This window comes from Panthera onca, chromosome A2, assembly GCF_046562875.1.
Source record: "Panthera onca isolate mPanOnc1 chromosome A2, mPanOnc1 haplotype 2, whole genome shotgun sequence".
Taxonomy (NCBI): Eukaryota; Metazoa; Chordata; class Mammalia; order Carnivora; family Felidae; genus Panthera; species Panthera onca.
The window spans coordinates 46,761,682-46,776,507 of NC_138340.1; the positions used below are offsets into that span (position 1 = coordinate 46,761,682).

General features: G+C 43.8%; 1 protein-coding gene across 6 annotated transcripts in view; it reads left to right on the forward strand.

Moving 5' to 3' along the window:
• ITPR1 (inositol 1,4,5-trisphosphate receptor type 1) overlaps nt 1-14,826 on the forward strand; it is a 326,810-nt gene that overhangs the window by 277,183 nt on the left and 34,801 nt on the right. For all 6 annotated transcript variants that reach the window (XM_078442797.2, XM_078442799.2, XM_078442803.2 and 3 more), the window contains 3 exons: nt 1,434-1,556; nt 7,416-7,591; nt 11,750-11,914. In XM_078442797.2, coding sequence (XP_078298923.1) covers nt 1,434-1,556; nt 7,416-7,591; nt 11,750-11,914 — 464 coding nt within the window. The remainder of the gene's footprint in view (nt 1-1,433; nt 1,557-7,415; nt 7,592-11,749; nt 11,915-14,826) is intronic.

Consider the following 14,826-nt stretch of genomic DNA (forward strand, 5'->3'; position numbering starts at 1 on the left):
TTCACCACTTTGCTTTTAAAAAAAGAAGTTAAGTGTTACTGGAGGTTGACTGAATTCAACTCCAACATTCAGCTCCTCTTCTGAATGTTGAAATGAGCCACTTACCTTTGTCCTTGTCACTAGCCCCAAAGGATCACTGACCTGGGTGATGATATCTCCTCCATAACTTCCACCCCCTGCTGGGCCTCAGTTTCCCTCATTTGTAAAAGGAGAGATTTTTAAAATAGATGGTGCTTGTAACCCTAAAACTCTAGACTTTGGAAATATTTCCTGTTTCCCAAGTACAAACATGAATTGAGCAATTATTAAATTACCCAGGGCTCTGTTTAATTGTGGCATAACTTTATTTTGGAGAGAAGCTTTCAAAGACTTGGCTGCTGCTCTAGGCATCATTATAGGGCCATTGAATATGTCATTGGCTGCTGTCCTAAAGTTAAGTGATGACTTCATTGGGAAAGAGAAACACACCATAGAGACCCATTCTCCCATACTCCATACTTGTTTGGAGGGAGATAATGTTGAATGAGTCTACCTATTAGAAACTCTGCTTCTGGCATGGAGACTGAAATTATTCCTACCATATCTATATTTGAGCATCATCCGAAGTATAAGGCACCACTGGAAAAGAATTCAGTGAAAAAGGAAGCACCACCACACACAATGTGGCCAGAGGCCTGTTGTTCTAACACTGAGCGTGCCCAGCCAGTGTGATATTGCCTATATAAGATGGCAGCAGTATGGAAAGTGTCTCTCGCCTATTAGTGATGGCTTTGGTACCACATCCTCTCTCCATGGTAGCCTTTGAGAATGGGAGCTCTGCTGCTCACTTCCCCAGTCAGCAGCTCCCTGCCCCTGGCATGATCATCAGACTTGAGGAGAAGGGCAGATGGCTCAATGTCAGGCAAAGGATCTGTAAGTTAGTGGAGGATTTTGAGCAAGACAGGAGTATGGAAATGGTAGCCACCCTAGTCTGGAGCCCAGCTCAGCCAATTCTGGATGCTCTGTGTCCCTCCAACTGGAGCCCCACACTTCTAAAAGGCTGATTAAGTTCTTGGGTCTGTCTGAGCATCTCCTCTGGTCCCAGATTCAGTGGTTGATTCAGTGCATGAACTCTGGACAACCCCCAGATTTCATAACTGGTGGTGTTGACTGGGGCATGCAGGGTTTTTAGATGTTCCAACTTTCCTCCTTTTCTTTGCTTCCTTGACCCCAAATACATCTTCTGTTCCAATAAGTACTCCAAACAGAAATAAACCAATCTGATGTCGTTGTGAGCCTGTGAGTCAACCTCAAAACAAATGATCATTTTTCTTACTGTTGTGGTAAAAACTAGAAACAAAAGTGGGCTTGTGGGGCAGAGCGGGAGGAAGGGCCAAGTGGGATTCCTAGCATTCTGAATCGAACCTTACATGGTCTGGTCTTTGTTTTCACAGCCCAGCCCGTTCTGTATTGGTGTGCCCGCAACATGTCTTTCTGGAGCAGCATTTCATTTAACCTGGCTGTCCTGATGAACCTGCTTGTGGCGTTTTTCTACCCATTTAAAGGAGTCCGAGGAGGTACCCATATTTTCTATTTCAAAGAAACTACTAGAAGTAGCAGGAAGGTTATGACTTGCATCTTAAATATGATCCCTGGAACTATTGGTGCAGTATTACGGGATCTCAGTTACCCATTTTCAGACAAGATGGGATTGCAGCTTTTACCACAGATTTAGTTTTAAATCTCACTTAAAACAATATAAATTTTGTGTCCACATTTATCTAGCAGGAAAGACAGAGAAGAAGTTGTACACTCTGAAACCTGTAAGAAATAGTCTCAGTCAGCCTCCTTGTTTTAGATATTGGGAAACTCTCGTCTCAGAGAATTTGAGAGATTTAGCCAAAGCTGCACAGCTAGCTAGTGGCAAGGCTAACCCTAGAACATAGACATTTTGATGTTCAGTCCTGTAGATGATTTTCCCCATCCCATATTTAGAGAATTAATTTCAAACTAAAGAATTTGTAAGGCATGTCTGGAATTTTTTTTTCTTTTTCTTTTTTTTTTTTTTTTTTTTTTTTGGCAGGGGGCTTGATGAGACGGGACTTGAATGACTAAAGACTGCACCTCCTTGGATGGTTAGGCTATTAAGAGCTCTATGCCATCATTCTCGCAGTAGAACATGTCCATGATCTTTATGGATATCCTCCCCAGCCCCTCTCTCTTTCCAGTCCCCTGCCATGTGCATTCTACCTATTTCTCTGAGAACAGGCAAACAAGTCAGGAGGGCCATTTATTTTTCTCTTTGTGGCTCCTCCATTTGCTTGACAGTGTTCTAGAGTTATTTACATTTGCGGAGTTCTGGGGCCCAGCAGAAGCCCCTCTCCTGTTATACATCCATAGCCCCTTTTCTGACATGCTGTACAGCCTCTTGAGAGATCTCTTTCTCAGCTACATTTTTCATCAGACCTACCTGGCAGATTGTCTCATGTACATATGTAACAACTGACCAGTAGCCACCTTTTGTGAAATACAGGGAATGGAGCCCAAAAGTAAGACACCAAAACAGTAGAGCAGTTCCAGGCTTAGCTCTTGAGCCTAATAATGCAGATGGGTATACATGATGAGACAGCATGTCTATACTTACAGTCTATTTAAGGTCCATTTTGAAAGTGGTAACTTGTTCTGTGATGCTTAGGTATCCAACATACCCATTTGAGGAGTTAGCTTTTCTGCTAGGCCTTCAGTTACCTTGAAATCCTTGTTTGAATGATTTTTCCCCCCCAAAAGCACTACCTAAACACAAGTCTGGGGGTATTTTCCTTTTAAGTGCCATGTCAGGGATCATAAACACCCCTGTGTGAAAAGATTCTGCACATCCACAGGGCTGCGAGGTTTTCTCGGAGGGGACATGTACTCAGCCAGGCTGCCGGTCAGCAGAGATAAGAGCGTGAAATAGAGTGACAGAAGATCCTTGCCCTCTTTCCATTTCAGGAAAGTTGTCATGCTTATCATCACTGATTCTTCAACCATTACCTTGGATGTGTTTTCCTTTATTCCCCATTTCTTTCACAACACTTAAAATTAGCTTTTATTATACACCTTGACAATTTTCTTCATTGGTCATTTGTGGAAACGTTGAGGACCTTGTCTGAAGGGAGGCAGTTGACAGCTTCCCTCCCCTTCCGTGGTAAGCCTCATCCAGTGGAATACTTGATCTACAAAGTCCAGAGTCACCATCCAGGCCTGACTCTGCCACTCATTCACCACGTGACTCTGGGCAGGCAGCTTCCGTTAGTCATCCTTATCCTCTCTATTAAAAGGTACTTAAATTGACCCAGTAGTTGGGAAACCTTGGTGTGAATTGGGGAATTGCCGTGTGGTTCAGGGAAAAATAGTGGTTGACCCAGTCAGGATTTCAGGGGCATCCTGTTTCTCGCCCATACAAGTTCAAGACCCAGTGAGGAGATGATTGTTAAAAGTCCCTCCAATTCTACAGTGGTGATCTGGTTGATCCGTAGTAGTTGAGACTTTCTGTTTTGGCAGTGTGGGCTTTAGAAACTTCATGTGGATGGATTAAATGGAAAGCATAATTAGATCTCCCAGGAAAGAAGGAGATTGATCCGACCTCAGGAAGCCTTTTCCATTATAAAGTGACTGAGCTCACTTCCAACACATCAATTCACTCTCAGATTTATTTTTCTCTTTTGTAAGACATGTTGGGGGCATCTTCTGTGTTCACTATTAACCATTTTCAAGAGGAGGGGTGTGTTAGGCCTGCCTTGAAATAAGATCTGGTTGGTTACCTGAAAGTATTTCTTTGAGATCAGTATTTGTTCATGTTGAACCCTAAAACTGGGATTTCCAAAATGTCCCAGTTGAATGTCCCCCCCCCCCCCCCCTTTTTTTTTTTTATGAGTGCTGATATGGCTCTGTGGCTTATTAGGCCTCTGGCTGCCAAGAATACTGGTGGCCTTAAAAGCTCCTTTTCAAAAGTATCCTTTTCCCCCTTTATTTTAGAACTGATGAGTCACACAGCCTTTGGAAAGCATGAAACCTGGGCAGATTCACATTGTTTACTGAACTTGTGAGCATGCTACTATGATCGAAGCAAATGTATTACTGCCTTTTAAACTTTTTCATTTTTGAAAGTTTCAAATATATACACAAATAATAACAGTTAATTCACTGCCATGTATCTGTTAACCCAGCTTTAACAACTACCAACATTTTGTCAATCTTATTTCATCTATTCTCCAACTGTATTTTGAAAGATTTTAAAGAAGTCTAGACATCTTGTTGTTTTGCCCATAAATATTTCAGTGTGCATCTCTAACTTCTAAGAATATTTCAAAATATGTATAATTACCATAACATTATCATATCTAACAGAACTAACAGTAAATCATGTAATAGCCTGTCCATATTCATGTTTCTCCAATTGTCTTAAAGATGTCTTTCTATAATTGGTTTTTTAAAATCTAGCATTTTTTAACACTGCTTTTATAGTCGGGAGACAACAGGTTTTTATTTTGGCCCCTTCAGGATTTAGGTACATCCACTGTACTGGTCCCATTTATTATGCTGAGATCTTTAGGCAGTTTAAGATGGTGATTTTTTTTAATTAAAAAAAAAAAATCTTTTTAATGTTTATTTCTGAGAGAGAGAAAGAGTGCAAACAGGAGAGGGGCAGAGAGAGGGGGAGATGCAGAATCCTAAGCAGGCTCCAGGCTCTGAGTTGTCTGCACAGAGCCTGACACGGGGCTCAGAACTCACCACAAGATCATGATCTGAGTCAAGGTCAGACACTTAACCAACTGAGCCACCCAGGTGCTCCAGATGGTGATTAGACACTTAGAGAAAATGACTGAGACACTTAGAGTACATGGACTGGGAGAAAATATATACAAAATATATATCTGACCAAAGGCTAATATCCAGAATACATAAAGAACTCTTACAATTCAGTAATAAAAAGACTACTCAGTTAAAACAGTGGGCAAAAGATTTGATCAGATATTTCACAGAAGAATGGGCAATAGCACATAAAAAGATATTCAACATCACATGTTTAAAAAACTTTTTTAAAAGAGTGGGGAGCATGCCTGGGTGGCTTAATCGGTTGAGCATACGACTTCATCTTAGGTCACGATCTCACTGTTCATGGGTTCAGGCCCCACGTCGGGCTCTGTGCTGACAACTCAGAGCCTGGAGCCTGGTTCACATTCTGTGTCTCCCTCTCTCTCTGCCCCTCCCTTGCTCATGCTGTGTCTTTCAAAAATAAATAAATGCTAAAAAAAAATTTTTTTAAAAGATACTCAATATCAGTAGTTATCAGAGACGTGTGAATGAAAACTACAATGACATACCACTAGAAACCTACTAGAATGGCTACAATTGAAAATACTGAAAAAACAGATACATATTTATATATATACATACATAGAAACACTGATTCCACCAAGTATTGGTGGCGACTTAGAGCAAGTGGAACCCCATGTACTACGCAATAGTGCATTCACTCTGGAAAACAGTATGGTTGTGTCTTAGAAAGTTAAACATCTTCTTATGATCCACATAAAAACTTACGCCAATTTCAAGATGTGTACTTGAATGTTCCCAGTAACGTTATTTATAAGAACACAAACTGGAGACAACAAATACCCATTAATTGTTGAGTGGATAAGTAAATTGTGGTATATCCATATTATGGAATATTACGCCGACAGAAAGAACAAAATACTTACATACAAAATAACCTGACTGAATCTCAGAAATTTGTTAAGTGAAAGAATTAAAAGCGTACCTACTAATACGATTATGTTTCCATTTTTATGAAATTGTGGAGAATGCAAGGCCCTAGTGATGGAAGGGAGGTCAGTGGTTGTGTCAGGGTGGAGATGGGGCAACTGCAAAGAACACAAGGAAACCCTGTAGGGTCGGAAAAATGCTCACATCTTGATTGTGTTGGCAGTTACCTGTGGTCTATGACTATATAAACTGCCAGAACTCATCACATTATGAGCTTAAAATTGGTTGGTTTTATGCATTGTTGTTGTTTTTTTAATTGGCCATTAAGAACCATCAACTTCAGAGGCTTACACATTCCAGCCATGTGCTCTGTCACCTTGGGCAAGACATGTAACCAAGACTCTGTTTCCTCCAGAGTACAGTGAAGACAATTGTTCAGCTGGATGGGAGGACCAAATAAATGAGGATCAGTGTCAACAGCTTCCTGTGATACCTAACCATTGTTAAATGCACAGGAAGTGACATATGCCTCAATATCCATGTCTTCCTGAATTTCCCAGAAGCTTCTGCCTCTCTGTGCCCATTTCTAATCAGGTTTTCCTTTTGAAGGATATCAAAAGGGAAGAGGGAAGTGGTTGGGAGTGGGGGGAACAGTTTCTAGAGAAAAAGTGTCTCGGCGGACATGGACGGAGTGAACTAGGGCAGCCAGCAGGCTTGTGGAGGAGCTGTAACTCGCAAGCGAGTCTCTTTCCTGGGTGGGGCTTCAATCCCAGCAGTTCTGGAGAAGCGAAACTCCTTTATATAAGTGGCCTTGATCATGTAGTGCTGCTTGTTTACATCTGAAGGAGACTCAAAATGTGACAGCATTTGAAATAGGGTTTTATTTTTTTTAATGAGTGTTTTACAGAACTATATTTTTAGCCGTGTTGGCTCATGTTATATAACTAAGCCGTCTCGTGGGACACTCTAAATAGAACTTGAAATAGCAAGAGATGACAAAAACTGGTATAAGCTCTTTGACTACAAGGATAATCTAATTGTAGGATGATGTTAATGATACGGAAGTTGCCTTCCTCCTTCCCTTGAAGAAATCTGATTCAGGCAGGAGACCTGCAATTTCCTTTGCATACTTTTAATAGAAATTAGAAGTTTAGGCTTCCAGTTCATCTTCCTGAAGAGTGAAATGTGATACATGTATGGATTTTATTGATGGAACAAATTCATCTGATTAGTTCCTACTGGGTGCCCAGTGCTTCCCTCAGGGAATTTGGAACCTGGCTGGGGGGCATTTAGGGTAGGGGTGGAGGGTAGAGAAAGACAGGTAAACTGACACCCAGAAAAATAGTGTTATATACGGATGACCAGGGTGGGGAATGAGAACACAGAGAGGGAGGGGCACCTGGCATAGTTTTCTGAAGAGGAAGGAGGTGGGGATGAGTTGATGGTGAAGACCTAAGATGAATAGGAAGGGGAGAAGAATTCCCCAGGTAGAACGAACATAGGTCAAGGCTTGCCAATGAGAAGACATGGGTGTGATGGGTTATGTCGAGGGGCACAGAATTGGAGGTGAGAATTTGGACAATGAGGCCCATTTGTTAATTGAAGAAAGTGTCATTATACCCATTTTGGTCTGTCGCCTCTTACTCAGTGAAATGCTGATCTCTGAGAGCCCCACCTTGTCTTTCCAGGAACACTGGAGCCACACTGGTCAGGACTGCTGTGGACAGCCATGCTCATCTCTCTGGCCATTGTCATTGCCCTCCCCAAGCCCCATGGCATCCGGGCCTTAATTGCCTCCACAATTCTCCGGTTGATATTTTCGGTTGGGTTACAACCCACATTGTTTCTTCTGGGAGCTTTCAACGTAAGTAGGAATACCTTCATAGCCACTTGCTTGTTGACATGCAAACAGGAACACCTTCCGTTCTGGTTCCCGGAATCTTGCCCTGTGTTTTCAGGGCAGAAAAAGACTGTTGGGGTCAATTGTTAAAATAGCAGAAGCAAGAGCAGTGTGGGTGGACATCTCCCTCTTAACCTTCTCACGGTCCAGCGAACCTCTTAATCTGTTATCTGGGCATTGATAGTCTCCTTTTTAGGGAAAATCCCTCTCAGAAGTAAGGGAGGAAGAGGGAGAGCAGTTGAGATGTAAATTAGTTCTCCCAGTCAGGTCAAAGCTTTGCTGGGACGGGAGATTTTAGCCAGTATAATACGTCAAATGATCGGATATTAATACAGCACACCCACTTCTTTGAGGGCCACACAGAACCAAGAGAAGAGGCAGGAGGAATCGCTGAAACAGAAATGGAGCACATATACAGGTGAGGAGAGGATCCGTTATTTCGAAGTCAGTGGTGAGGTTTGAAAGTGCTCCTTCACTGTAGTTGAAGGATAAGTGCCAACTGACCCTGCAGGGGGACTTCTTAGCAAGTGGAGACAGCTGACACAGGACCATAAATCGGAGGGGTTTCCTGGTGAACAGAAGTAGAAAGTTTGGATATGTGAGGCAGTGTGGGGATTGAAACTGCTTTCCAGAGGTTTCTGCCCTGGTCATATAAGGAAGCTAAGGTCACTGTACAAAAATGGAAGTGATGTAACAAAATAAGACTAATGTAGTAATTCGTTGCATCAGTAAGTGTCCCCAAATGGGTGTGTTCATATGGCAGAGGCAGCAAGGACATTAGGGGAGCAGGGACCACTTCAAGCCAGTGAGCCCCAGGGGATGAGGCAGGGTTGCAGCTCTGTTGTAGAATGGAAAGGATGGGCCAGAAAGCAGGGGTAGAGAAGAGCATTTTCTGGGACGCCCCACAGGCCCAAGCAGTAGGGAAGGCCCAGGACACTCTGAAGAGGTGGCCAGCAGTAGAGCTCCCCTCCGTGTGGTTCAGGGAGGGCTGCGTGGGACCTGATCCCGGTACAGGTCATCAGGGTGCTGCATTTGAGGAGAATGCCCTTGGGCCTCATCCTCCAGGTCAGCGCTTCCAGAGCATGTTTCAAGTTGATAAATCTTAGGTGAGAAGGGGGTTCCATGATCCAATCAGTGAGGGAGAGGCTGCATTAAACAAAATGAAAGGGTTTTTACTGTAGGATTTCTGAGACACTTTAACATGCATGATAAGGGTTATGAATCTCTAAGAAAGGGAAACAGTGTATCTGTGTTTCCTAAACTTACTGGCCCACATTTTAAGTATCACGTGGAATTAGTGTGGTAGAATATAGGTTGGGAAACTATTCCCAGTAGTGGGAAATGACTCAAGTTTTTCTGAGCAAAGACATGGTATATACAAAGAAGTATTCTTGGAAAAATGCCCTCAAGTAGTGGCATGTGATGTGGATTCAAGTGGGAGGGACTGGAGGCAGGTGGACCACTTAGGACCCCCAGCAGAGCTTGTGAGTAGGCGTGACAAGCCCGAGTCTTGGTCATAGTGTGGAAGCAGGAAGGAAGGGACTGATGCCACAGCTGTAAAGGAAACAGTAATGTGTGGTGGGTGTAGAGGCCAAGCCTTACACCAGAAAGCCATGGGGGCACCTTGCGCTGGGGCCTCTTCTCCAGGCCGAGAAGGTGTGACCGTCTTGACGGGGAGACGAGGGAGGCGATTCCAGCTCCACGTCTTCAATCCCACATGACTGGAAAAAGAACGAGGCAACGGACAGAAAGGAAGCCATGCGGAGACCTAGTTTTCAGGGTGAAAACGCACTTAAACTGTCGACTTACTAGGCTTGAGGTGACAAAGCAAGTCATTGATGTTAACTGTGGCATTTGGAAATGTATGAGCAGAGTGACAAAGACTCATCAGTGCTGCAGAAGGGAAGAGGAAGCCACTTAAGAAGGAAATACAGAATAAACAAGTAAAGAAAAAGGGGAAAACTCAGCAGTTCAGAGGTGGTTGTGCTGTATCGGCCGTCTGGTTGTTTTGTGTTTCTGGGCTTTAATCATTGCGTGGTTCTCTCTTCTGTTACATACATCAGTTGGGGGAAAGACTTAAATTAGACAATTAATTGCCATTTCTAGTCACATTAGCTGAGTGGGGAGAGCTGAAATAACTAGCATAAGTAACTGTTCAGAGTGAACCAAAAAAGGGAAGTGATCACGTGGAGTATGTAGGAGACGAAAGGGTGGCTTTGGGCAGAGAAGGTATGCTGGCCTGCAGGGGCTGGACGAGGTGGTGTCCTGACAGCCAGGCACGGGGGCGGGAAGGGGGACACGGGGGGGGGCACTGGGAAAGGGGGGCTGCTGAGCCCTGTCATGTTGCAGGCGCTGGGATTAGGTGCTAAGGGCAGACAGACTGCTGCATGCGCCCTGGCAGAGTCCTGGAGACTGGGGCGGAGCTGCTACAGTGGGGAGGTGGGGCCGGAAGCCAGATGTCAGACTCCTTAAGCAGGGTCCGTAGGAGGTGGGGACACTGGTCTTGGACCAAGACTGAGAACCCTTATTTGCTGCTGAAGCAATAGAGGCAACCAGGGCAGAAGTTGTTAAGGGGCTTGAGTGGATTCAAGTGAAGTGAATTGCTCTGCTGAGCTGTTCAGAGCCCTGGCAGGTTTGAGGTCCTGGAATGTAAACCAGAGCATGGCCGTCCCCCACCCCCCACCCCGCCCTCCCCAAACCTCATCAACACAGATCATCCAGAGACAGTGATACTCCCTCACCCTATGAAAGATCCTGTACTACAGACAGCTAGAATACTAGAAAAAAACAAAACTGGTAGACTGAATCTTTATCCTGTCTGAGAAAGCCTGACTTTCTCTTTGTGTGTGGGCTTTCGCTCTTATCTGATTGCTGAGAAGCTCACTTAACACTGACCCACCAGATTAACTGGCAGAATTTCCCTAGTACCTACAGCCAAGGTAGCTAGGGCAGCAGAAGATGGTTTTACCGCATATATCTGAAAAGCTTTCTCTTCAGCCTTCTCTTGGTTCGAGTTTTTCTGTCAACATGTTGCTAGAGACAGCGTTCTAGGCTTGGGGTTTCTATTCAAGGTGGGACTATAATAGAGTAGATCGACCTCCAGTTACAAATGTCGGGAAACCTAATCCATGCCAGTCTAAGCAAAGGAGAAAATGCATAGTTTCATGTGACTGAGAAGGGAACATCCTAGCTTTAGGTGCAGCTGAATACCGTTGCCCAGGCAGTAGCCTCAGCATCCAGTTGCATCTTTTGGGTCTGCATTGATTGTACCCTGAGGCTCAGTGGTATGGCAAGATGGATGCCAGCAGCTTCAAAGCTTACTTTCTGTCAGGTTCAAGGTCGGAAGGAAAGAACAAAGTTGTCTTTTGCTGCAAAAGGTTTCATTGGGTATCATTGGTTCCATTTGGTCATGTGACTGTCCTTGAACCAATCCACATTGCCCGGGAAGTAGTATATTCCAATCAACTGGGATGGAGCCCTGCCCAGATTTCAAGGACTGATAGATGGAAAGGGACAGATCCCCAAAGAAAAATTATAAGTTATTCCCAGAAGAGGGGGCAGAGGTATACAATTCATCCTGAAGTCTCCTTTACTGTTTTTTTCCTCAAGAAAATTCTTATTTCCCCTATGAATTAGGAGTAATAAAAGACAAAAACCAACTGCTTCTCATTACACTGCAACCCTTATAATGCCTAGAATGTAACAGAAATTCAGAAAATGCTAATATTTATGCTGATCACAGGGTTCATAGATTGAGGTCACTTCTGTGTTTGACTAAGTCATATAAGAATGTTAGAAATGATTCATATCTCATTTCGAAAATCATAATTTCAGTATGTGTTAATTTTGTTTTTGTCATATACAAATGCCACTTGATTACTGTTGCTCCTGAAGTTATTTGACTACCACATAATTTGAAATATGCCTGAAAAGCAAAGTAATGATATGACTTAGATCTGCAAAATGGTTCTTGGCGTGTTTGGTGGGCAATTGGGTGCAAAAGGAAGCTTTGCTCGGGTATAGTTGCTAAAATACCTTGAGTGAAAATGGCCCTCAGCTGTCACAAAGTCTGAAGTTCGGCATGATCCATTCTTATGTGGCTGTTCCTGTCATTATTCTCAGGTCTGCAATAAAATCATCTTTCTGATGAGCTTTGTGGGCAACTGTGGAACGTTCACCAGAGGCTACCGAGCCATGGTTCTGGATGTTGAGTTCCTTTACCATTTGTTGTATCTGCTGATCTGTGCCATGGGGCTCTTCGTCCACGAGTTCTTCTACAGTTTGCTGGTGAGTTCCTGGTGTGGAAGGATCTTACATGTTGAACACCAGGAGTGCCCTGTGACCTGTGTCTCATCACAGACCCCTCCTTTTAGTCGTGATTGGTATGTCTGGTCTCACAGGAGGTCACATGCCTCATTTTGGGGATCTGGAGAGGAAAGCTCCTCAGGGAGCAGGGTAGCTAGCAGGAGAGAGGGAGGTGTGGGATCATGGTGCACGTTGGACCTTTTACTTGTCAGTGATAGACAGTGCCTACAGTCTGGATCAGGGATGTTCCCTCCATTGCGTCTTTGTCTTTCTTTCTTGGACTCAGCCAGCACTTACCGAGGAGAATGTCGTTGAAACCGTCATCTTCTGATAATTCTCATGGGGTCCACTTCCCAGGGAGGACGTGTAGTGACAGAATAAGAGTAGGAGCTATTTTCTAAGTCCCTAGATTCATAACATTGAGCTCAGTAGATTTATTGGTCCAGGAGACCTTTTCATTGGAAGTGATTTTGTTCCAATCTGAGCCAAGGGAATAATGTCTTGATAGTCCGTAAAATGAATTGGTTCGATCACCTTCCTTCCTCCTGAGTAGGTTTTTAAATTATAGACCAAATATCTACTCAATCTCCTGTCATTAGAGGGAATCTATACCTGTAGAGTTATAGATAAGAAACCTTTGCCTATACCTACATCAAGTGACAGGAAGCATAAAATTGACCTATTTGCCAGCAAATCCATCCATAAAGCGACTGGAAGTATTAAACTGTGAGTGCGGTTAAAAAATGATCAAAGCCTAAGTGTTGACTCAAAGTGAGGGACTTAATTTGCAAACAGCAGAACAAGGAAAAATCTGGGAGGTGTCCTCCATGTGGTCTCTGGACTGGCTATTTAATTGCTCTGTGCCTCAGTTTCCCCATCCACAAAATGAAAACAAGCCGTCCCCCTCACAGGGCCGTCACAGGGATTATGTGCAACTGTGCACGTCAGGGCCTTAGAATAGCACTACCACACGAGAAATGCTTAGCAATTCTAGCTATTATTACTGTCTTTGTCATCGCTTACTTCCTCTGCCATCCAAAACACCATAAAGAATTCACCATTCAGGTCATCAGGATTAGCTCATTCCATTAGTGGTATATGTTGGCAGGCTGAGGGAAATGGATTCTTTTACCTCATTTTAAAATAGGTCTGGCTAGACTTTGAGGTTTTAGGCAAAGAGGTCTCTGGATGTACTTGTGATGGCCATTATGGGGCCTATTTTGGACACTGTGTATCAGAAATCTCGAGAGCCCTGTGTATAGTTCTGAGCCTGTTGGTCTCCTGCAGCGATGTCCCTGGATGAACATCTGGTATTTGAGTCAGGAACACCCAAGTCCTCCTGGGCAGGGAGGCCGAGTTCACGTACAGGTCTCTCTCGTCCCAACTGAGGGATCTCTCCCAAGAGACAGGTGATTCTACACTTTATGTCTCACTGGCTTCATTTACTTCTCCATACATTCAAGTCCTCTCCTTTTGGTCATTTGCAATGCCAGCCAGTGCTACGTGCGGGGATGTCGTGGTAAGCCAAACCGATATCCTATCTTCCCTCACAGGCCTTACAGTCCAGAAAGTCATTGTTATAATAGCCACTTACTGAACATGTGCTGTGTGCTGTTTTCATACAGTCTCTCACAGCGACTGCGGAGGTAGATGGTATCTCCAAATTACAGATGGTGAAACCGAGGGTTGGCAAGGTTAAGTGACTTACCAAAGTCACCCAGGAAGTGCCACAGACCAGATAGCAACTTAGCTCTGTTGATTGCCCAGTCACTTCTGAAGCACAGCCCTGAACTGCCTTTCACTGGAGCTCGTGAAGAAGTCCCTGCTGCATGCATCTGTTATCTCCCAGTGCAGTCTGCATTCGTGCTGTCACATCTCTGATCTGTCACAGAGTAACCCTGAGCCTCAGGACACCTGAGCTCAGTTCCCTTGTAGAAAATGTACTAGCATCAAACTCGATTGTGGCTAGATGCCTCTCATATGTGCTTCTGGGCCTTGACTTGTCTGTGACCTCAGGTGACTTGCTACTTTTGGTGTCAAAAGTGGTATTTAACATGTTTATTGAGAATCACAGACAGAATACTGAAACCATTCAAGTTATTCCACAAGTAAGGTGAGTTGATGACAGAGAGGAACTGGAAAGAGACCTTCAGCAGGGAAAACCCACATGTCCCAGGGCTGTGAAAGTACCACACCAGCAGGCCAGAAAGGCACAGTGGGAGGGTGGGACCCCCAGACTGGCTGAACCTTGTCTCGAGCTTGCATCCAGGCAAATCCGTAGAAAATATTAACACCCTGAGATGAAATTGTGTGAAGTTTGTAGATGGACAGGTAACAGAAGAAGAAATCCATATGGTCAGTAAACCTGGAAGATTGTTCATCCTCAATGCTAAACAAATACCTGCTAGTTAAAACAGCAATGAGATCCTGAGCTATGCCTGTGATGTATGGAAAGGTTCAGAGGCATGAGCATGCTCGGGTCTCATGTGGGTGTGCAACAGCAGGCACTGGCCTCTGACAGCATGGACTATGCAGTACAGCCTTTTGGGAACGCAATGGGGCGACATAGTCTGTTACAACATTTGGCCCAACAATTTCCTTTCTGGAAGTTCTCCAAAAAGAAATAACTGGACAAGTATGTATAGAGGCAAGTACAGAATGTGCATCACAGCATTATTTTTAATGACATGCAATTTAAAACATCTTGACTGTTTTTTAAAAAAAAGGTAAATACTTTGGTTAAGTAAACTGTGGTTTTTCCATATACTGACATTCTAGGTGATTATTTTTGACGTGAAAATGTTTGTGATTGCTTGGTGAAAGAGCCTGACTGTATGCCACTATTACGGTATATTATATATATATTACATTTTTTCTAATAGAGGCAGAAGGAG